Here is a 23,722-nt window from a genome sequence, read left to right on the forward strand (position 1 = left end):
GAAAAAACTGACTGGGAATATGCGTGAAAAAATAAAGCCCAGTTTGGAAATAATCCAGCCTTGCATGCTTGGAAGGTGTGCTCCATGGGAATTCACTGCCTAATTTCTACTACAGACATAGCCAGCCATCTTCTAGACCAGGGGTGTCTAATCTTTTCACGTGAGGGGCCGCATTATAATTTCTTTCCTACATAGGGGGCCGGTGAGCAAATGTCAAAGATAAAGGTTATAGAAATTTATCTTACTAGGAATCAAAACAAAAAATGAGCATTTTTGTGAACAAGCTTACTTTCTCATCATAATGTTGAACACTGATTTAGAGATACCTAGCATTGTTTTTCCTTGCAGAAGTAGACAATGTCTGCCCGCACGCTAAATGTAGCGATGCAGAGTATTCCGGATAGATGCCCATCTGTTAGGAGTCATCTTGATCCCTCTCCCTGCACCTGTCCCTGTTTCCCCCCACCCCCCCCGCAACCTTCCTGTCTCCCTCCCCTCCCTCTCTGTTCTCCCCCCCCCCCCCCCACTTCTCTGTCCCTGTCTGTGTGTTTCTCCCTCTGCCTCCCTTTGTGTCCCCCCCGCCCTCGCCCCCTCACCGATCCCAGCTTGCAGGGCCCAGTTACCCTAGCACCCAGATCCCAACCATGCCGCCTCCTCAAGTGGCAGAAAAGAAGAGCCTGGGTCCTAAGGCGCAGGCCAGTCTGTATGCAGGCAGAGCCAGTGCTGGGCCTGGGGCCCAAGCTCAAGGTCAGGAAGGCCGCACCAGGAATACAGCTCGGGCGGCAAGTGCCAGCAGACATGCAGCTCAGCCTGGGTGCTGCCACCTTACTAAAAGGGCCAGAACATCAGGTACTGAAGAGTGTCCACCACTTGGTAAAGGAGGACATGCAGAGTGAGGCATCTCTGCCATGTCAGTAAAGGAGCTACAGCCGATCAGTCACAAAATTTTGGCAGAACAGAAGAAGCCAAAGGTGGATTTCCAGCAGAAATTTCTCATCTTTGATGATCTGGATGGAAACCTTTGGCAGGCTGGATTCTGACCCGCGGGCCGTATGTTGGACAATCCTGTTCTAAACGTTACAAAAACTGTCTAACTAGCCACTCTAAAGTCTGTTAAAATCCTACAGTATAGTTCATATTCTAAGTACTTATTCACAAAGTTTTCTTCCATTTTAAAGCACATTACACTTGAGGCCATTTGGTACAGCACAGTAACAACCTCATTATACAACTAAAGGTACAAAGGGGATCAACGGGAAGGGAAAGGAAAGAGGGGGAAAACAGTATGACGTACAGAATAAATCACTTATAAATGGACTGGTTCATCATTGGGTACTGTATGTTATCAGTGGCTGTCTGAATTATACATTAGCAATGAGAGTTACAAGTAGATTTTGGGGAATATGCTTGCAGTTGTTGCGTTGTGATGCACCAAAACAACTGCACTTGATAAAAAGGTTAGACAGGTGGCTGAAGGAAAGGGAAACAGGGCAGGCTCATGGGAATAGCAGAACTGCTCATGGGGGAAGATAAAACCAGACAAACAGACTGCTTGGGCCAAACCTGTATGCCTGTTTGTGTTGCAATATCCAAGTAATTCTATGTAATATAAGCTGAAACTGTAAGTGATCCACAGTATGAAAGTCTTTTTTTTTTTAAAACCCTATGTATGGCAGTTAAGAAATTCAACTATTGTACTTCCACAAAATTCAAGTGTTGGCAACTCAGTTTGCATCTCGCCTCGCAGCAGGAATAAGACATCCACAATTTGTAGAACGCTCCAGCTTAATTTCCATTCCATCAATCTGAAGAAAACTCAGATGGGATATTTGTGGTCAGATAAAACAGTTGCAGCAAATACTCTCGACTTGTGTAAGAGGGATTTAAAATTCCATAAACGGTCCAAAAAAAAAAAGGAAAGTTTAATATACATACAAGTTTCACACATCTAGTGTTTTAATTTACAGAAGCAGATAATTGAAGTGAACTGTAGTCACATGCCACATACACCTACATCCTGTATAAACAAAATAGGAAGTACTTGTAAAGTAGGAAATAGCACTTGTATATCAAGGATATGGAATGGCATTTAACTTTAAATCTCATGTTTATCCACAAAAACTGCACTGTGCAGTTTGCTTTTAGGTGGGAGGGACAGAAGTTAAGCTTCAGATTTTGGGCAATTTCAGCAAATGTTCTATCAACTTACCCTGTATCATCACCTGGACAATGAAAGAACCTAACATAGAAGTGAAGCTCCATACAGACTTGTCTTCAACATTAAAAGTCAGCAGGGCTCATATATGCTGGTCAACACTGGTAAAACTATCATACAAACTTTATTAGCAAAATGGCAGCATTAGTCCCATTTTGTTTGTCTTCCCTGCCCCGCCCCCCCCAATTTAGGAAGATCCCAAAGCACCTGGACCAGTTCCCAATGCTACAGAAACTCTCAAGTGTAGTGCTCAAATGCAGTGTCTGGAGCAGCTCAGAAAGGTCTACCTACATCAGGAGTCACAAGTCAACAAAAGCATAATCAAGATGACTTGCAAGGTGTATGCTCAGGAATGCTGCAACTGAGAAAGATGGAATAAGAGTCTGCACCCATGACTCCTAACTGTGAGCTCTCAATTTCAACCATACCACTGAGTTGCTGCCAAGTGAAGGTCAGGCATTTCCCAGAAAGATAAATGTACAGAACCATTAATATTCTATTAAATAGTCGTATTTCAATAAGGCCCTTTCCTTTGGTGTATGGATGCTGGAACATCCCAACAACATTCCCGTGTTTTGGGGGGGGGGGGGGGGGGGAGAAATGCAGGTCAGTAACTCACAACAGAGCAGGTCATAAATGGAGGGCAAAAGGCATACAAAGTAATTAGTCTGGCAACAGCCAAAAGGTGAAATGAAGTCAGGCCACAAATTGTCCTGGCTGTATAATGAATAGCATTAAATTGCTGCACGGACTGAACTATCATCAAAATGCATGCAAATTAAGGGGTAAATTATTTGTATACAACTCAAATTTGCTTAAATCAAAAGCTCAATTTTGCATCAACACCACTTGTAGCATCAGTTTTACCCAATATGCTTCTCATGATGGCAATTTCCACACTGACAGAAGCTGCTCTTTGCAAGGTCAAGTTTAAAAAAAAAGAAATTGCCAGGCAGAAAAGCACATCGGCAACCACTGGGATTTAACCAGCAAAGACAAAAACAGCATAATTCGCACCTCAATAAATTTCAAAAGTTTATTTCAATTGCAAAAGGGAAGAGAAAAGGAAAAATGTTCACTCACCTGGATCTTTTAGGAGAGAATGACCGAGACCTTCTTGGAGTAAAAGACCTGGACCTCCGAGGAGAAAAAGACCTGGACCTAGATAAAAGTTGAACATTATTTTTAAATTTTAGACATTTTAGAAATCAAAGACATCATTCCCCAAAGCTAAACCCGATAATTAAAGACATACCTTCTGCCACGGCTACGGCTGTGTGAACGGGTATACCTCCTTCCCCGCGAGCGTGAACGTGATCTAGTCCTGGACCTGGTTTAACAAAAGAAAGCAGTATTAAATTTAATAATTTCAGCATTAAATTCTTGGAATACCTCTGCTGGAGTCAAAACAAGATTGCTATAATACAGTATTTGTGTTCGTCAGTTTGAAGACAAGTTGGGGCCCTATATTTGTTTTTAGATTAAATCTACATAATGTAGATTCAGTTAAAAATTTTACATTTTTTTTTAGTATTTTGTGCATCGTAAAAACACTTTGTAAGTGGTACGTAAAGTAAACCTTGCAAGTTTGCAGGTCAGTCGACCCTCTCTTTGGACCAAGGTCTAGCAGATCTAGACGATCTAGAAGTATCTATCAGACCATCGCAGCATCTAGATGTTCTTCAATCTAACGACGATCAAACTGACAGCCAAATGAGCCAAAGTGAGGCTTGATTGACGCAGGAAGGTTTGTCTACGAGGGAATGCGGTCAATCTGGCGTTCCTCTAGAAAGGGGCCCAATTGAAAGCCAATTTACAGCATAACGGCGATCACCTTGTCTCACTCTCAAACTTTTTCTGCCCTCAAAAGAATCTTAAGGTGAAGCTAGTTGTAGCAGGCTCTCGAGGGGATCTGGCCTCATGCCAATCACCGTATGCTCTAGGCGCATCAAAACTGTTGGATTTGCTAGATGCCTTAGCCTGATATCATGAGGCTCACGACATTCTGAATCGCGGTGACTGACTCAAACGAAGAAACCTGAAAGGTTCGGACCAGGTGGATCATTAATATTCAAAACATTCACAGTGAAACTCAAAAAGTCAAGCAAAAAAATGCCACAAGGTCTGATTATCACTTAAATGTAAAGCAAGAACGATAAAGCACTGCATTTCTTTATTCAGATTAAAACAAAGTTGCTTAGTTATACTTAAATTAAAATATTTTTAAGCAATATTAAAAGTCACTGAGATTGGCAACTCATACCTGCTCCTTCTACGTCGGCTATAGCGATGACAGTCATAAGCATAATGACCCTTTTCTCCACATTCATAGCATCGATCATTTGGGTCAAAGGGCCGGCGTGCTGGTGGCCGCTCAAAGCGCGAGCGGCGTGGCATTCCCGTTGATAGTTCCACCCGAACACGTGAGCCACAAATTACCCTTAAGTTAAAGAAATTACTGTTTACACAAAGCCAACGACAACCCAACACAAAGCATCAGTTAAAATGTGTCACTAGAATAATACTGACGCTATGAAATGACTGACACTTTAAGGCTTCAACAGCATAACCTGTCCCTCATTATTTTGCATACTATGAAATGGGCAGTAGTTGGGCTTCTTTCACCACTACAGTTTAGATGTCTATTACAATATATTGATAGATCAGGCTATTCAGATTCCTTTTTACCCTCCCTGGGCAAGTTTTTTTCAGCAACAGGGAGGTGAACACCACAGTATTAAAAGCCAATTATAGAACAATGTAAAATTACGATGAAGCCCATAACATCACAAGCTGCTTGGCAATATTTACACAAGTCAACCTGTCTGATATTAGAAAAACAGCAGGAAAGATAGTTGCAGATCTGATCAAAATCTCAAAAAACCATATTTCTCCCACAGCCTGAAGAATGAAATTCAAAACCATCAATTTGAACTGGGTTGGGTGGGGGGTGGAGCTGGGAAAGTGGTGCGTGTAGCCGGGGAAGAGGAAACAAATCGTACCTACCTCCCTTGAAACTAGAGTGGGAAAAAAGTATCACAACTAAGACAGAATCAAAAAAATACATAAAATTAAAACAAAAACAGAAGCAAATCAAGAATACTTGTAAGGATTAAAGGCACTACACTGTTTAACTGGCCAGGGAAGAGCACAATAACTCCACCCATCCTAGTGAAATTAAATGTTAACAGCTGGAACAGAGTTATAGGGACAGAAAAAAAGAGTTAAATATTGGTTCACAAGTTAGCAAAACATGGTGTCTAATAGGCACACATTGCCCCTACTTTTTAAAAGGGAGGTTAAGCATGGCAACGTATTAGCCAATGACTTTCAGCAATGCGGTTGTACAAGAGCTGTTCATCTTGGTTTGAAGTTTGGGGTAAGCATGGAAAGCAAGCAGTCATGAGTGGGGGGGGGGGGGGGTGCGGAAAAGAGTCAGGTAAGAAATCACAGACACTAATAAAGCTGTGGCAGAAGCTAAAAGATTAACACTGATATAAGGAAATGAAACCACCACTGCAGAATAAAGTTTAACTGGGATTGATACCAACACCTGTGCACTGGAACAAATCCAAAATTGTTCTTTAAGAAAAATGTTTAGATGGCATTTACCACTTATTAGCAAAAAGGGCATCATCTTTAATTCCCCTGGAAAACAGGAAGGGGAAGAGAAAAGGGAGACAAAAGAAAGGTAAGCATAGCACTGTATGTGCATGATGTATCAAAATTTTAATGAAACTGCAGTTCAGGACAGTTGGGCAATTATCTCATGTTGTATCTGTGGTCCTGTGGAAATGCTGGGGCCGCAGATCAGAGCAAAGAAATTTAAATAGCCTATTAACGACAGCTGACAGAAGACACAGGATAGAAAGCGAGAAATACAATTTGTCCACAGGCAGAGTTAACAATTCACGAGCGACAAAGTCGCAGGAGAATTAGTCTGTCCCAAAGTGCAAATAAAAACTGTATTTCACTTCCCTCCATAGCATATTCTATTTATAACACTCATGTGGTCAATTTTCTTTTAGCATTAATACATTTAGGCTTAAATTCGAACTGTTGCAATGCTGAGGGTACATCAATACATTTTAATTGGTCATATGAGTCTCCTCTTGCAAGAAACTGGCTGTTACTTCAAAATCACCCAAACTATGATGCAACATTAAACTTATATCTTAGCCACAGATGCTACTTATTTCACAGTGAGCAGTGAAGCAAGAAGTCCTCGATTCTACAGTTCAATACAAAGCAGAATCAATTGAAATATCTTTTGAAAAAGATGGGAGAATTTGGTAGTGTGCAAGAGTGTTCAAGCCTCCAGTTCCATATGTTCCAAATCTCTGGCATGCAGTAAACAGATTGGGACAAGTAGAAGCTAAGTGCTTCTCCACAGGCAACTGGACGATCTAGAGGAATCACTCTTAAAATACTTCAAAAATATTCAATTATGCAGCAGTAGCACAAGCATAGGAGCAGATCCTTGCAGTGTAACTGATAAATGGAATCCAAGATTCACCAAGAGAAATAAATGGGAAAAATGGTCACCCATTCCCAAAGTATATGTTCAAAAATAGGCAGTTTGGTGCCACAGGGAATGGGAACGATGAGGACAGGCTGGCCAAGAGGATGAATTACCAATGCAACCTCACATAGCTAGAGGGGGTGAGAAATCAAGTAGTTTTAAGTTGAAATTCAAAGAAAAAAGTATAAAATATGCAGTGTCGCACAGGGCAATCTCAGCACAGGATGTCTGAATCACATCGATTTCTAGAAAAAAAAAAATTGGACTTATCAGGGGTGCTTGGCACAGTGATCAGTTACTATTCAAACACTGTACACTGTGCTGAGATCATCCTATTCAAGGTTACCTTTGGGCTATGTTCCCAATATCTGTTTTATTATGGACTGGAAAATGCCAGTCCTAGGTTAAAGATATAATTCTGCAGTATTTGTCTCAGTTTTGCACAAAATTTAGTAAAATACTTCAAGAGGCAAATGAATTGCAGGATTTTGCCTGGATTCAAAATCCATTTTCAGAGGACTCTATGGCAAAGCTCAAGACTGGTATTAATTCTAAAAGACAATTTGATCAACAGTACTGGTGATTCTGTTGTGACAACTTTAAAGTTTTACCTTTTGATCAGTTCTAGCTCTCAATTCAAAAAGAGTTCCCTGCATTATCCTAAAGAGTCACTGAATTATTTGTCCATTTTACCTCAAAGTATCTGCGCGAACTAAGAATTTTTTCACTATTTACATCCTAAACAAGTATATAAGTAGCTTGAATGTAGAGACTGATTTACAGTTGAAACTCTCCAAAAATCAAACAGATTCCACAAATTATGCGCAAACAGGCTCACACTAACTACTGAGATAGGGTGAGTCATCAAAGGTTCTTTTATGTTTAAGTTTATTAAGTTGTATAGTACATGTACAGTGCTATTTACGTTGCTTTCTGTCTTAAGCAATATTACTTTAGCCGAGCAAATAAAATCCTCTACTCAAAAATACAGGGGTGGAGGAAGATTAGTTTCTGGCAGCAGTGCTAAAAAGGGTCGGTAACAAATCAGTACCCCGGTTTACGCCATGCTCTTTTTTTCTTTTCTGTTGACTTCAATGAGCGATCTCAAACAGACTGTGATTCACTGTCACTTGTTCCATGCTATTAATTATCCCCTCCACTGTTACTTAAGAGGACACTGCCCACGGATTTCTGAAGGGGATGCCTCAGCAACAAAAAAAAAGTTTAGGAACCTCTGTTCGACATCAATGCTTGCTTATGCTCCAAACTGCCCAGATAGTAACTTCCCAACATGGAGCAGAGTACTTCCCAGCAAATGGGAAGAATACAGAACAGTACAGACAGGAGTTTAGAAGTAACTATCTCCATTCTTCCCCACCACCGAATGCCTGCTGCACAGGGAGAATCTGACAGAGAAAAGCTAAATATTATCAAGGAGAAGGTTCTTAATTGCTTAGAATTTGACTGACAGATAGGACCTAAATAGTACAGGAGAGCAGTCGTGCATATCTTCAGTTACTGGACAGGCTCTCTAATGGGAAAAATAGTACCGGTATGCTGGCGGATGACATGACAACTGTGGAAATAGTTTGTCATTTCCACAGTTGCCAGACCACACGAGTGTTTAATACAGGTTTGGTTACAGTAATGGCAGCTGTCATAGGTCTTTTATCCATACACTATTGTATTTACTGTAATAAATAAAAATGAATGTATGGATACCAAGCACACCAATCACACACACACATATATATACAACAATTTTGTACATTTGTCACTCATCGACAACTGCCCATTATTTAAAGGGGAGCTAAATCCAAATGGTAAAGTCAGTCCTTTCATTATTTATTCTCTCCATTTAAAGTACTATGAATGATCCTCAGATGTTCTGTATTTCTCTGATCAGAGCACACAATGCCCACTAGTTCCTAAATAATGAGTAAGTTCCTGCAGACTGACATTGATTTTATAGGACAGATTACACATGCCCTATATTATTTCTATCACTACTTTTAAGGGAACAAAACCTCCCCTTTAGTACCTACACAATCTAAACAAGTGTGCTCTGACCAGAATTTTTAAAAACAGCTGAAAACATTCATATTATGTCATCAGAAAGAACAGTAAGTAATAATGAAAGCAGTGACTTTACCAACGGGGTATAGTTCCCCTTTAAAGTTTACTTACTTGCCATCCAAACCACGAACAGCATCTTCAGCATCTCGAGGCTCCTCAAACTCCACAAAAGCAAAACCAGGGGGATTCCGTGCTATCCAGACAGTCCTCAGTGGTCCGTAGTAGCTGAATGCACGCTCTAGTTCCCCTTTACCGGCACCTGTTCCCAAGTTACCTACATAGACCTTGGTTTCTGTTGAGATGCACATCAGACATCATTAGAGTCTACAAAACAAAACACTAAATAAACTATTTGAAATATACAAGACTTAACTAGCTGATAACTATAAGGGCTCTGTGTGCTTTAGATACATATATACAATATAGACCGTTCTGTATCGTTTCAACGTATACTAAGGGAGATGGGAAAGGGTGAAAACGTCAGTGACACGGTGACATATTTTACTGGAAACTAACAAATGTTTAGTATGTAAAGACATTATCTGTTAAAGGGTAATACAGAATTCTATTCTACAAGTAGACTGATATAACAATTCAAGTGAAAAATATCCCATTGCACTACTTTTTAAAAAAGGTTCAGTTAATGAATGCAAAAATGATTTATGAGGGCAGGTGAAGTGCACCATCACTGAAAAATGCCTGTGTTCAAGATAAATACATTTATGACAGCAGCGAAAGCTGCTTAAGAGGGGCAAAGGAAATATTTGGTACGGGACTCATTTGCAACCAGAATGCCACTTACAAAAGTGAAGTACTGCGGATGCTGGAAATCTTAAGAAAATAAAAATAGACAATGTGGAAATACTCAGGTTTGGCAGCAAGAAACAGAATTAACGTTTTAATGACCATCAACCTGAAAAATTTTCTCTCTCCACAGACGCTGCCTTACCTGCTCAGTATTTCCAGCATATTGTTTTTATGTCACTGACTCAAATTTTGCACAGGAAAGAAAAATGCAAGATGATGAACTGACTGGAAATCATAGTAGAATCAGGGTTGGCAGCAGCAAGGATTGATCAGAAAGAGCTAGCTATGCTTGATCAAACAAAATTAAATAGGAAAAGAGCACAGATTTTAAGACAGACAAGTATATCTCGTGCTTGCACGAATGGGAGAACTAATAACCCAAGGGCCAGCGAACAGAAGGCCCTGGGTGAGGGTATTGTGAGGGTCAAGGAAAGAGACCAAGTAGGCCTGAGAGCTAAGGTAGGTTAGGTTATGAGTAAAGTACCAGCAGGCTGGTAAGAAATATGGCTGTGCTGGTTCTGGATTCAAGTTCTACAGCAGAATCGGAGTATACAATCTAGGTGGACATTTTGGTACAGGACCTCGGGAAGTGCTTGTTGGATGTGCCAATTAGATGAGATATTAAACTAAACATCTTCCAGTATTTAGGTGGTCAATAAAAAGAAACATGGCACTACTCAAAAAACTATTCTGATGTCTTGACTAACATTCTTCCCTTAACCATTACCAAAAGATACATAATATTAATAGCAGAAAAAAGTGCTTAAGGGATACAAAGGGAGTATTGGGAGTTAGCTGTAGAACTTTTGAAGTAAGTTAATCTCATGGACAATAAGTCTATAATGGGGCAGCAATTGTACTTAAAAGCAGTATAGTCATTATTTTCAACACACGAACATAGCTGCCTGCAGTAAGGGAATACCCTGATACTGTGAAAAATACATAGATATATTCACATACACATTGGTATGAACAAAATATACCCAAAAAACTCACTAAAACGTGGGAAACATATTATACAACCCATCATTAACTTAAGTACTGGCTGATCTGATTGTACACAACTGGTAATACTTTAGAACCCTAGACAATCATTGTAAACAAGGGTAACTTAATGACTATTTATTTATAGTTCATCATTTTGCTACAAAATGCAGTCTGAATTTTGATACATTCAATAGAGATAAATTCAAAGATGTGTTTACAATGTTGGACATAAATTGGTTAAATAATGTATGTTATTTCAGCAAATCAATCATGTGGACCAACTATAAATCTACATTACTTAGGCACATATAGCTTTTTTTAAATATGCAACACCAGAAATACAGTTCAACACCTTAGTGCAGAAATGGGTCACACAATTTACTTGCCAAAGTCTTGTAATTTCCTAATTTCTATCTCTATTGGAGCTGTCTAAGACTTAGCCATACTCCCCCATACTAATTTGGGAGGCTAGAGGGCAGTCCTCAACTCTTGGCCAGACAGACTTTAGAACTATGATGACAATCTGGTCACACAAGGCCCCATCTTTCTTGTTTCATACAGTGTTTAGTATGCCTGCATGTGCACAAGTCTATGAAAAAAAAATGGAAGTGCACAAGCAGACTAGTGGGGGGGGGGGGGGGGGGGGGGGTGGTGAGAACATGACATACGTCACTGAAGTCCTGAGGAAGCAAGCAGGTATTCAAAAAAAGGACAACAGAAAACAGGGGAAACCAGAGATAAGTAACAGTAGCACTTTTTTTAAAAAAGTGAACCACTGAGCCTGAAATGCAGCAGGACAGATAAAGCCAAGTTAAGATGAAGTAACTTGAATCTGATGGAATTTAAAAAAGAAATTGGTAGAATTCTTTGGAGTGGATCAAACCAAGGGTTCTCAACCTTTGTGCTCGAGGCTCCCTTATAAAGATTCCCCAAACATTTTTTCCAGCATCCGCTTGTATATACCTGCTTATATATGGGATCTTAAAAACACAATCCCTCAAGGTTATACATTGGAACTTTACAGATGGAAATCAAATTACATCCACAATGTGAAAGGAGGATAAAGTTATAAAATGACGAAACTAAGAGACCTGTGAATCCCATGCATTAGGAGTGAGTCACTCATGTTGGTTTAAACATGGTGACTTACTATGGATGCCAATGATTAAACAACGCTTCATGTACTAAGAAGGGCTGCAATCCACCTCAATCCTCAACAGTAAACCTGTCGCCCACCATTGCCCCGAATCCTAACTGCTTGTTCTCTGCTGCGAGGGCTGAGCTATTGCCTGCGGATCAAAACCCTAGCTACTGGACACCGTGGAACATGGTGTCCGCCCAACCCAAACTTAAGCATAATGCTGAACAGTTTAACTCAAGCTCTGCCTCCCTTGCCATACCTGCTCCTTCAAGCGGCTGCTGTCTAGCTCAGCTAACATGGTGCATACAGGCCATGAAGGTGGACAAACATCAGTGGCGCTGCTGCTACTGCAGTTACCACTCCGCATGGGCGACTAGGCCAAGGAGTGGGTGGCTGAAAGAAGGCCAAAAGAAAAAAAATCAGGTGAACAGTTGGATTTCACCAACAGAAGCACCAGAAGTGGAGGACAAATGGCTGTTTGGATGGGGAAAGTGGCAGGGTGTAGGTATGGTACAGTAGCATGTTTTTGGTTAGCATTGGCAGACCCCTTGAAACCTTCTCATGGACCCCAGTTGACAGCCTATTAAACCATTGCTCGGTGGTATCCCTCTTGCCTCCAAGTCAGAAGTTTTAAGGCATAGTCCCTCAGGACTGTAAGGCCTGGCTATTCGCTCAGGTAGATGCAACAGATCCAAATGCATTTATATACTATATTTCATCCAAGCTGAAGGAGCATCAAAAATATCAGCCAGTTATAGCTTCAAACTGCAAGGCTGGCCCTGGCTCTTTGAACGCAAGCTCAAGCTGCATGTTTTAAAAATCTTTCCACCCCAGCTTTCTCCCCTGCCTCCCTCCAACCCCACGTAGACTGTCTGCCGTGATTAGTTATTCCCAGGTGAAGCACATTTAGTGGCTGAGAGAAGCTGACTCTCTAACCAACATTCCCATGTTAGGCAGCCACAAGAAGTACAGAATATCTTCCTGAAGACTTCCTTCCTCCTTTAAGGAATGGTGTTGACCTCTATTTCCATCTCCCCCTGCAGCAGTATGGTTAAGTTTAAGAAATTAGTTCCTTTGGACTATAAGGAGTGGAAGAGTTGGATCGCAACACCATACGCTAGTATTCCAACGCACTGTGCTTGATGAAAAAAAGTTTAAGAAAACCTATAAATTGGAAAACAACACCTGTTAGCACTATACCAGTCAATCTAATTAGCAGAGTGTGAATACTCTTATGTCTCCCAATAGCTCAGTTGGAAAAAGAAATGTACCAAGTCAGAGATAAGAAAGTATCGAGTTGGATTCTAGATCTGTCCAGTTAGATAAACTAAACTAGGGTGGTAACAGCTGTACAACATTAGTCTCAACTGTCTTCGGCCAGGAAGGAGAAAATCATTCAGGATCCTGATGACGGAGGTGATCCTTGCTGTAAAGTTCACATACGGACATCTGATGAGATTGCATTACCCATTATCCCCCTACAGTTAACCTATTCATATTCAGTCTAGGCTCTGGGAAAAAAAATGGCCACTTAGGTGAGATACCAGAGGGTGACCAGTGCCCATAGAACCATACCCAGCAGAAAAGGAAGAGACCCAATTATGATATTTCCATCGTGAAAAAACAGTTTGAGCGCAAGGTAACTGTAAATCAGTCTTGATCTTTTTTAAATCAAATTTTAAAATTTTTCACTATCAGCAAAAAATGCATCAGATCCTTCTTGTGTAATGAAGTTGCAGATTCAATAAATTTGGCAGTGGCAACAATCGAAAAATAAGAAATTACAAAATTGGATTAAGAACACAAAAACTTAATAGGAGGTGGCCACACAGCCCTTGAGCCTGCTCTGCCATTCAATAAGATCATGGTTGATCTTCTACCGGAGCTACACCTTCCTGCACAATACCCTTATCATCGAAAAATCTGTCAATTACTGTCTTGAATACTCAACTGAGCATCCACAGCTCTCAGATGGAAAATTCCAAAGTTTCACAACTGTGAGTGAAATTTCTCATTTTGGTCCTAAATGGCCAATCCTTTATTCTGAGACTGTGACCCCTAGTTCTAGACTACCCAACCGGGGGAAACCCTCCCAGTATCTATCCTGTCAAGCCCCTTAAGAATCTTACACATTACAATTAGATCACATTCTTCTAAACTCTAGGGAATATAGACCTAGTCTACTTAATCTCTCCTTTTGGACAATCCCCTCATCCCAGGACTCATTCTAGTGAACCTTCATGGAATTCCATCTAAGCCAAGTACATCTATCCTTAGCTAACTGTACACAGTACTCTAGGTGTGGTCTCACCAATGCCCTATACAATTATAGCAAGATTACTCTCATACTCCAATCCTTTATAGTAAAAGGTTACATACTATTTGCTTCCCTAATCGCTTGCAGAAACTGCATATTAACTTTGTGTGTACAAAGGACATTCCGATCCCTCCGAATACCAACATTTAAAAAATATTCTGCTTTTCTATTTTTCCCACCAAAGTGGATAACTTCACACTGTATTTCATCTGTCACGTTCTTGCCCATGCTTAACTGGTCTAAATCCTTTTGCAGCCTCCTTGTGTCCTCCACACAGCTTACTTTCACACCTAACTTTCTATTGTCAACAAACTTGGATACATTACTCTCAGTCCACTCATCTAAGTCACTGACTGAGTGTAAGCAGCTGACACCCAAGGACTGATCCTTGCAGTACTCCACTAGTTTATAGCCTGTCAACCTGAAAATGATCCATTTATTCCTATTGTTTTCTGTCCATTAACCAATCTTCAATCTATGCTATACTATCCCCAATCCCACAAACCCTAATTGTGTAATAAACTCTTATACAGTACCTTATCAAATGCTTTTTGAAAATCCAAATACACTACATCCACTGGCTTCCCCCTTATTCACTCTAGTTACATTCTCAAAAAACTAAGATTTGTCAACAATGATCCCCCTAACAATTTTTTCCTGTTGTGCACAGCCTGTTTATTTCAATGCGTGGTACCTTTATTTTTTATGTATGGCTGCGCATGTGCATTATCTTAAATGGGACAACTTGAGTGGTCTGCGTGGTACCTTCTGGGTTGCTGCACATACAAGCACACGCACACCTTAAAGGAAACATTGTTTGTCAACCATGATTTCACTTTCATAAATCCATGTGGACTCAATCAGAATGTGATTGAGCAAAGTACCCTGTTATCTTATCCCTAATAACAGATTCACACATTTTCTGTACTACTGAAGTCAGGCTAACTGGCCTATAGTTTCCTGTTTTCTCTCCCTCCTTTTATGAATAGTGGGGTTATGTTTGCAGCCTTCCAATCACGAGAACCATTCTAGAATTTAGGGAACTATGGAAGATCAAATCCAATGTATCCACTATCTCTGTCGTCATCTCTTTTAAAACTCTAGCATGTAGGCTATCACGTCAAGGGGATTTGTTGAGTTTTAGCTCTACTAATTTATCCAGCATTTCTTTATTAATCCTAGCATCCCTATATCCCTCATATTCACTGGACCCCTGGTACCCCAATGTTATTTATGCCTTCTACTGTGAAGACAGATACATAGTAATTGTTTAATGCCCCTGCCATTTCTTCATTCCCCATTATAATTTCTTCTGACTGTTTCGAAAGGACCCACGGTTACTCTCACTAGTCATTTCCCTTTTTACATACCTACAGAAGCTTTTGCATTCTGTTTTTATGTCTCTATAACTAGTTTACTCTCATATCCCATTTTTTCTTTCAGTTTTTTTGAATTTTAAAATCTTTCCAATCGTCAGGCTTACTACTTTTCTGGAAACATTATAGCCTCTTTAATTTCTCGTTATCCACAGTTGGACTACTTTTCCCATGAGGTTTCTCATTCCTTAAAAGGAATATATAATCATGCAATGAATTAATTCTTTAAATGTTTGCCAGTGCCTACCTACCATCAATTGTATTATGATCACTCTTCGCCAAAGGCTCCTTTACTACATGGTTACTAATTTACCCTGCCTCATTGCCCAAAATTAGATCTAAAATAGCTTACTACCTAGTTCATTTCTTGACATACTGATCCCGAAAATTATCTTGGAGAACTGGTCGCCCACACTATTACTGCAAATTGGGTTTGCACAGTCTATATTAAGATTAAATTACCCTTATTACATGCACCTCCAATTTCTTGATTTACACTCTGCCCAACACTTCAACCACCATTAACTATCAACTACTCCCATTATTGTATTCTGACCCTTGTTTCTTAGCTCCACCCAAACTGATTCTACATCTTGATTTTTCGAGCCAAGATCCTTTCTCTTTACTGTCTTGATCCTATTCGGTATCAGGGCAACCTCATCAACTTTTCCAATTGCCTACATCTTCTAAAGATGAAGATCCTGGAATAATTAATTCCGAAACTTGGCCACGACAACCACATCTCCATACTAGCTATAAATCAAATCCATTAATTTCTACAAGCTCAAAAGCAAAATAATGTAGATGCTAAAAATCTGAAATAAAAACAGAAAATGCTGGAAACACTCAGGTCAGGCAGCATTTGTGGAGAGAGAAACAGAGTTAACATTTCAGGTCGACAACCTTTCAACAGAACCTTGATCACTGCAATCACGGCACAATTAATGAATTAGGGAGTAAAGCGCATTAATACAAACTTCATCAACCTGAAATGTTAATCCCATTAATTTCCATCTGTGTTATTTGTCTTTTGTTGTGAACACTCCGCACAAATATGTCTTTAGCATGAACTTTTTTTGATTTTTCTCTGTCACCCTAGTCACAAATGTCCTATTTTCTTTGTTGAGATCTGAGAATTACAGAATTGTGACAGCGCAGGAGGCCATTCGGCCCACTGTCTGCGCTCCGGCTCTCCTAATGAACAATTCACCTAGTGTCACTCCCACGCCTTCTCCTCATAACGCTGCACATTCTTCCATTTCCTATAACTGTATAATTCCTTTTTGAATGCTTCAATTGAACGCGCCTCCACAACACTCAGGCAGTGCATTCCAGATCTTAACTGCTCACTGCGACAAAAAGTTTTTCCTCATGCCGCTTGTGTTTATTTTACCAATTACTTTAAATCTGTGCCCTCTCATTCCTTTCACGAGTGGGAACAGTTTCTCCCTATCTACTTTGTTCAGACCCCTCACGATATTGAATACCTCCATCAAATCGCCTCTCAGCCTTCTCTTCTCCAATCTACCATCGCTACTGAAGTTCCTCATCCCTGGAATCATTCTCGTAAATCTTTTTTGCACCCTCTCCAACGCCTTCACATCTTTCCTAAAGTGTGGCGCCCAGAACTGATCACGATACTCCAGCTGAGGCCGAGCTAGTGTCATATTAGTTCAACATAACCTCTTTGCTCTTGTACTCTATGCCCCTGTTAATAAAGCCTAGGATATTGTATGCTTTATTAGCTGCTTTCTCAACCTGTTCTACCACCTTCAATAACTTATGCACATATACCCCAAGGTCCCTCTGCTCCTGCACCCGCTTTAGAGTTGTACTCTATTTTATACTGTCTCTCCATGTTCTTCCTACCAAACTGTATCACTTAATATTTTTCCACATTGAACATCATCTGCCACCTGTTCGCCCATTCCACCAACTTGTCTATGTCCTTTTGAAGTTCTACACTATCCTCCTCACAGTTCACAATACTTCCAAGTTTCGTATCATCCACAAACTTTGCAACTGTGCCCTGTACACCAAGGTCTAGGTCATTAATATCAGGAAAAGCAAGGGTCCCAACACTGACCTGCTTCCCTATAGACTTTACTGATTTTTACCCAAATTGCTATTCTGCTCTACATTTCGCATTGCTTTGAATTTACTATTTCCTGAATCCACCCACCCTGCCCCTTAATTAGTTCACAGTCCTTTCTACTGCCCTAAATATTTGATTTGCCAGGACACTGGTCTCAGCCCAATTTAAGTGGAGCCGATACCAATGAAACAACTTCCTTTTTCCCCAGTGCTGGTGCCAGTACCCTGTGAATCGAAACCCCTGCCCCCCATACCATTCTTTCAGCCACACATTTAAAACTCTAATTTGTTTGTTCCTATGCCCATTTGCACGTCTTAGGTAACAACCAGAAATATGTGAGGCTCTGCATTTTAATTTCAACACTACCTCCTGAAACATACAGTGGAGCCTCATTCCCAGTTCAACCTGTCATTGGTTCTAACGTGGACCACAACAACTGGATCCTTCCCCCTTCCAAATTCTTTTCCGGCCGCAAAGAGATGTCCTTTCCTTTGCACCAGGCAGGCGACACAACACTGAACTCAGAACACTATCAACTGTACTGCCCCCTACCACTACCATATTCCTTTTCACTCCACCCACTTGAATGGCTTCCTGTACCACTGTCCTGTGGTCAATTTGCTCATCCACCCTGCACACCTTGCCCTCATTCACGCAGGCAGTAAGAACCTTTTACTTGTTGGATAATGGCAAAGGCCTTTAGAGGCAATTCATGAATTAAAGAGCATTAATACAAACTCCAAAATGAGTTGCATATTGGAATTATATGCATGCCAAATAGTCAAAATTTTCAAAAAAAGCTGATCTTACATGAGAGTTAAAGAGTAGCACAATACGGGCATAGGGCTCTTGCAAATTAGCAAATCTTCAGAATCTCAATTCAGGGACTGAACAATTTTTTCACACAAGTTCCCTGGACTAGCTTTTCTTCAGCCACAGATCTGCACCTGAATTGCAGGAACCTGGCCCCAGACTAGTACTGTCACTTCTAGCCAGTCACCAAAAGCCACACAACTACAGGTCCATGGACATTCCCATCCAAACTTCCTTCCAACTATCTTCGGCTTGGTGCTTCCCTGTACAAATGCAGCCAAAATTGGAACTCTGAAGGGAGGTAGATCAAAAATATGTTGGTTACTGCATGGGGCACTGTTTTCAGAACACGAGGAAGTTTTCACCTTAAACATTCAGTCACAAAGACCTCCTCATTCCAACACAGTTTGCTAAATAGAAAATGTAGTTTGCACACTACACAGTAAAACATGTAAAACAGTAATTTTGCTTTTCTGAACAAGATTTCAAAACAAGCCAGGATTCAATTTCAGACTGGGCTGGGGAGGAAAGAGAATAGAAATACATTACTTGAACGGTTGTGGGGCTGTATGGGCAATCATTCACGCTATTGCAAAGACAGTTACTGTACATATAGTCATTATTGCACATGTATAGTAATCAACTTTGACAATCTAATTCCACATTAGTATGTGAAAAAGAAGAAATTGGATTGCTCTCTGCAACCAACTAGATTAGATCTCTCAACCATGCATATAATTCAGATAGGACACTACATTACACAACAACCTAGTGTGGGTCTCCCTCCAACTTGCCCTTACTATGGAAATGTGACTAGTGCTTACTGCTTCTCTATAGCAGCATATCCAAGACAAGGAACATAACAGCACATCTGATTTACAAGATATGCTTTAGAACAATATCATAATAGCAAATAGTTAGACTGGATTCATTTTGGAACAAAGGACAAAGACCAGAGTAGCCAATTCCTTATTCCTATATTAAATACACAGGGTTATTTGAAAGCAAACATAAAAATAGGTTCTTGGGATAGCATGTATGTATGCTAAATTCTACAAAAGCATTTTTGATTTAGGTTTATTCTAGAAAGTGTTTGCAATATTCTCTATGACATATGCAGGAAGCATGAAATCTACCAAAATGTCCTGTTTTGTAGACACTACAACAGAACATCTCTGCTATAAAAGTGACAATCCCTCTGAAATGTCCACTCAACTGTCCAATTAAGTTATATTACTCTAGTATGGAAATCATCCTGGCTCATCACATGGAAAGTCAAAATGGTTTCTTGCAAATTCGAGAAATGTTAATAGTTTACGTAGTCATAGAATTGTTACAGCACAGCCGGAGGCCATTCAGCCCATCATGTATGTGTAGGTTCTCTACAAGTGTAACTCAGCTAGTCCCACTCCACTGCCTTTTCCCCTTAGCCCTGCAAATCTTTCCAGAGAATTATCCAGCTCTGTTTTGAAGGTCTCGATTGAATGTGCCTCCATCAAACTCTCAGACAGCGCATTCCAGATCCTAACCACTCATTGCACAAATTTTTCTTCATGTCTCCATTGCTTCCTTTGCCAATTACCTTAAATTGGTGTTCTCTGGTTTCAGATCCTTAATGGGAACAGCTTCTCCCAGTCTTTGGCCAGACCCCTCATGATTTTGAGCATCTGTCAAATGCTAACCTATCCATGTAACTGAAGTTCCTCATCCCTAGAACCATTCTCATGAATCTTTTCTGCAGTCTCTCTACTACTTTCACATTCTTCCTAAAGTGTGGTGCCCAGAATTGGACACACTACTCCAGTTGAGGCTTAACCAGTGTTTTATACAGGTTTATCCAACTTCCTTGTTCTTGTACTCTATACCCCTATTTATGAAGGCCAGGATCCCATATGCTTTAACTGCTTTCTCAACCTGCCCTGCAACCTTCAGCTTGTGCACATATACACCAAAGATCCCGCTGCTCCTGCACCCCCTTTAGAATTGCACCATTTATTTTATATTGTCTCTCCTTGTTCTTCCTACCAAAATGAATCACTTTACACTTCTCTGCATTAAATTTCATCTACCACTTGTCCATCCATTCCATTAGCCTATGTCCTTTTGAAGTTTTCACTATCGTCCTCATAGGTCACAATGCTTCCAAGTTATGTCATTATCAACAATACTTGAACAACTTTTTGCAATAGCCATATAAATTTCTAGAAATATATCCAGTTTAAAAATGGTATCAGAACTCAACAGTGTTAAGACTTACCAATAGCATTATTTCTTGAATCAACGATAAACTAATTGCTCAAATTAATGGTTCCGCGATATTATTATAGCTGTAGCGCCTTGCAAAATAATGATTACAATGTCATCAGAACAATGCTAAAAATTTCATCATTTACTCCTGTTACATGACTATTTTAAGCGTCCTTACTAAAAACTGAATCAACTTTCACTAACATTAGATTGTATTACGCAGCCACTCATTAGGTGACAATACTCGTATTAAATGGCTAGATAGAAAAATAGTAATCTTATCTAGTGTGAAGTCAGAGAGGAAACGTGGAAGCTATGTTATACTTAGACTACCAATCAATTATTTGAAGCGTCACATAACATGCTTAAAATTAAGGCCCACGGTATTAACCGTAGAGTTGTAAAAGTGTAATAAATGGATATTTCATGGATTAGTAAATTAACTAATGGTTTACTCCAGGAATGTGCTGGGACATCTTGTTTCTAAATAAATGAATAGGTGACCAGCACACAATAGAGGGAGTATCAAAACTAGCTAACAAGCTGTGAGGGAAGAGAAAAAGAGTACAAGACAGGCAGATTATAATCGGTAGATATGCGACAACTGCAGTCAAACACAAATATGCAGTACATTTTGGAAAAACAAAAGAAACATGTCCTAAAATGGTCAAAAAGCAGGTTTTGAAGAGCAGGAAACAGTATCTCAGAGCGTCAAGAAGGGAACTCCAGAATTCATAGATGTAAAAGCAGAACAGGCCATCAATGGCACAAGAATAAGAGGAGTTATCAAATGAAAAAATGTTTGCTCCAGAGATGGTTAAGGAGGAATCTAATGGATGTGGCAAAAATTTAGAAAGGGTTTACATGCTTTAGCGCAAATATATTTTTGCCAAATCTGAAATGAGGGGCCACAAGCTCAAGATTAGTAGAAGAACTAGCATTTATATAGTGCCTTTCATAACCTCAATGTCCCAAAGCACTTTACAGTCAATGAAGTACTTTTAAAGTGTACTCATTGACGTAACATAGGAAAGTCAATCAATTTGTGCACAGCAAGGTCCCACAGACAACAATGAGAGAATGACCAGATAATGTCTTATGAGATACTGTTTCAAGGATAAATACTGTACAGGCCACCAGGGGAACACCTCTACTCTTCAAAATAGTCACTTGGGATTTTTTTACATCCACCCAAGAGGGGAGACACTCATGGTTTAACATAGCATCCAAAAGACAGCCCATCCGATCTGTGCAGAATTGTGGGGACACTACACTAAGTATCAACCTAGGTTATGTGCTCAAGTCTCTGTAATTGGACTTGAACCCACAACCTTCCCACTTTCATGCGAGTGTGTTACCACAGAGTCAAGGCTGACACTTTTTAATACTAAGAACAAAGGTGGCTGGAGCAAATTTCCAGTTTACTAATAAGTGGCAATGAAAGGAAAAAGCATTTAACAGGGAACTATATAAATACTGAACATAAATATGGAGGTTTATGGAAAAGAACAAAAGCAGTTTAGATTACATCGGAATGTGGAGCTAGAACCAGCACAGGCAGTGTGGATCAAATGATCCCATGTACCAAAATCTGATTCTGTTAGTTATGAACATAATTCAGTTCATCATAAAATAATCTCATTGCATAAGGCAACTAATTAATTTATCTTAAGAATTTCTTCCTCACCAACCATAAAGGTCACAAAGCAATACTTAACTGTTACATGGAGTACAACAGATATTAAATGGTAGTGCACAAGCTCCAAATTTTACAATGCTGTACATTTTTAAAAATCAAACTCTGATTTCGAAGACCCTGAGTATATTGCAACCCGAGATATCCTAAACGTGGGTCACACCTTCAATGGTGCATACTATCGTCTCAAATAAGACATCGTTAAATCCTACAAAGATTATTAAGTCATATTTTACTGGAGAAGACGAAATTAGCTAACCGTGTGCCGGGGGGGGGGGGGGGTGGGGGAGTCAAAATATATTGCCCAGCCTCCTTTGCTTCTCTGTCCAAACCCAGGGTCGTCAGAAAGCACCTACATTGCCGGGCTCACAAGTCGGTTATCTCCCCCCCGGCACCCTTTAACCACGAACCAGAGGAGCACCCTTAAACAACATGGAGGCACGACCCGCCAGAGCGCGCGCACAACTGCTTTCGGTTTCAGTGGCTTTTATCCGCATGCTTCCCTACAACCCTTACAGTTAAACCGTCGAGCTAAAGCGGTTTAAAAAAAGTGAAATCGCAGAGGGCCGCGGGAAAATGAAAATAACGTTAGGAAACAGAACAAGTGGCCGCCATTACGCAGCTTCGACCCCGCCATGCTGAAGAGGCTGGCGTGCCACCATCGCGCCGATGGCAGCTTCCGCAACTTTCGGGATTGCACAGCAGCATCCAACTTCAGGGAGCCGGGGGATGAGGCTTGTTTCGATGTTATTTTCTGTTTGAATTTTCCTTCAGTGCTAAAGGGGGGGGATCCTCACCTCCACCGCACCGGTTGTATCGGGACATAATAACACACTCACTCTTCCCTCCGCCCGTTCTCCATTAACTGAAAGCGAATCCCGCCCCGCCTCCGCCGTTTGCGCATGTGCGCTTAGGACATGGACACATACGGGCATTCGGTAGAGTGCGCCGCGTGCGGACAGAAAGGATTGGAACGGATGGCGGTTGGGATTCGAGATCACGTGCGCAGTACGCGCTGAACCTTTGTCGTATGAGGAATCCATATTGATCACTGTGTTTTCTTTTGAATAATAACAGCTCGCCTACTCAAAATGGCTTCCAACACGCAACAAAAGCTGGGGCGGAGGCGTACGTAGCTTTTAGATCGGGCGGAGGAAGTGGGTGGAGTTAATACCTAACGTCTATCAAGCTTGAGGCTGATTGTGAGCAGGTTCGGTGCTAACTGCGGTTTTAATATGTTTCGTGTGCGTGCACAAATTTGAACACGTTAATCTTAATCTTTTACCCATACAGTATTTTAGGTTCCGAATTTTCTTTTGCAAGCACCAAAAATAAAATAAAAGCTTCCTTTAAGTAAAAAAGGAGAAAAATATTTGTACAGTATTCCATCTCTCAGAGATATCTCAACTTATTTCACTACAATTAATTAC

General features: G+C 40.4%; 1 protein-coding gene across 3 annotated transcripts in view; it reads right to left on the bottom strand.

Moving 5' to 3' along the window:
* The window catches only part of LOC137376285 (serine/arginine-rich splicing factor 7-like), a 36,652-nt gene extending 13,415 nt beyond the window's left edge, over positions 1 to 23,237 (bottom strand). Inside the window, exons 1-5 of one of the 3 annotated variants that reach the window (XM_068044532.1) lie at positions 23,090 to 23,190; positions 8,925 to 9,105; positions 4,479 to 4,655; positions 3,471 to 3,545; positions 3,299 to 3,376 (exon numbers count right to left, since the gene is read on the bottom strand). In XM_068044532.1, the coding sequence (XP_067900633.1) occupies positions 3,299 to 3,376; positions 3,471 to 3,545; positions 4,479 to 4,655; positions 8,925 to 9,105; positions 23,090 to 23,117 (539 nt within the window). In that variant the 5' untranslated portion in view covers positions 23,118 to 23,190. Of the gene's footprint in view, positions 1 to 3,298; positions 3,377 to 3,470; positions 3,546 to 4,478; positions 4,656 to 8,924; positions 9,138 to 23,089 lie in introns of all 3 variants that reach the window. The other 2 variants (XM_068044533.1, XM_068044534.1) reach the window with 2 other exon arrangements.
* Between the last annotated feature and the right edge of the window lie 485 nt (positions 23,238 to 23,722).

Source organism: Heterodontus francisci, chromosome 13, assembly GCF_036365525.1.
Source record: "Heterodontus francisci isolate sHetFra1 chromosome 13, sHetFra1.hap1, whole genome shotgun sequence".
Classification (NCBI taxonomy): domain Eukaryota; kingdom Metazoa; phylum Chordata; class Chondrichthyes; order Heterodontiformes; family Heterodontidae; genus Heterodontus; species Heterodontus francisci.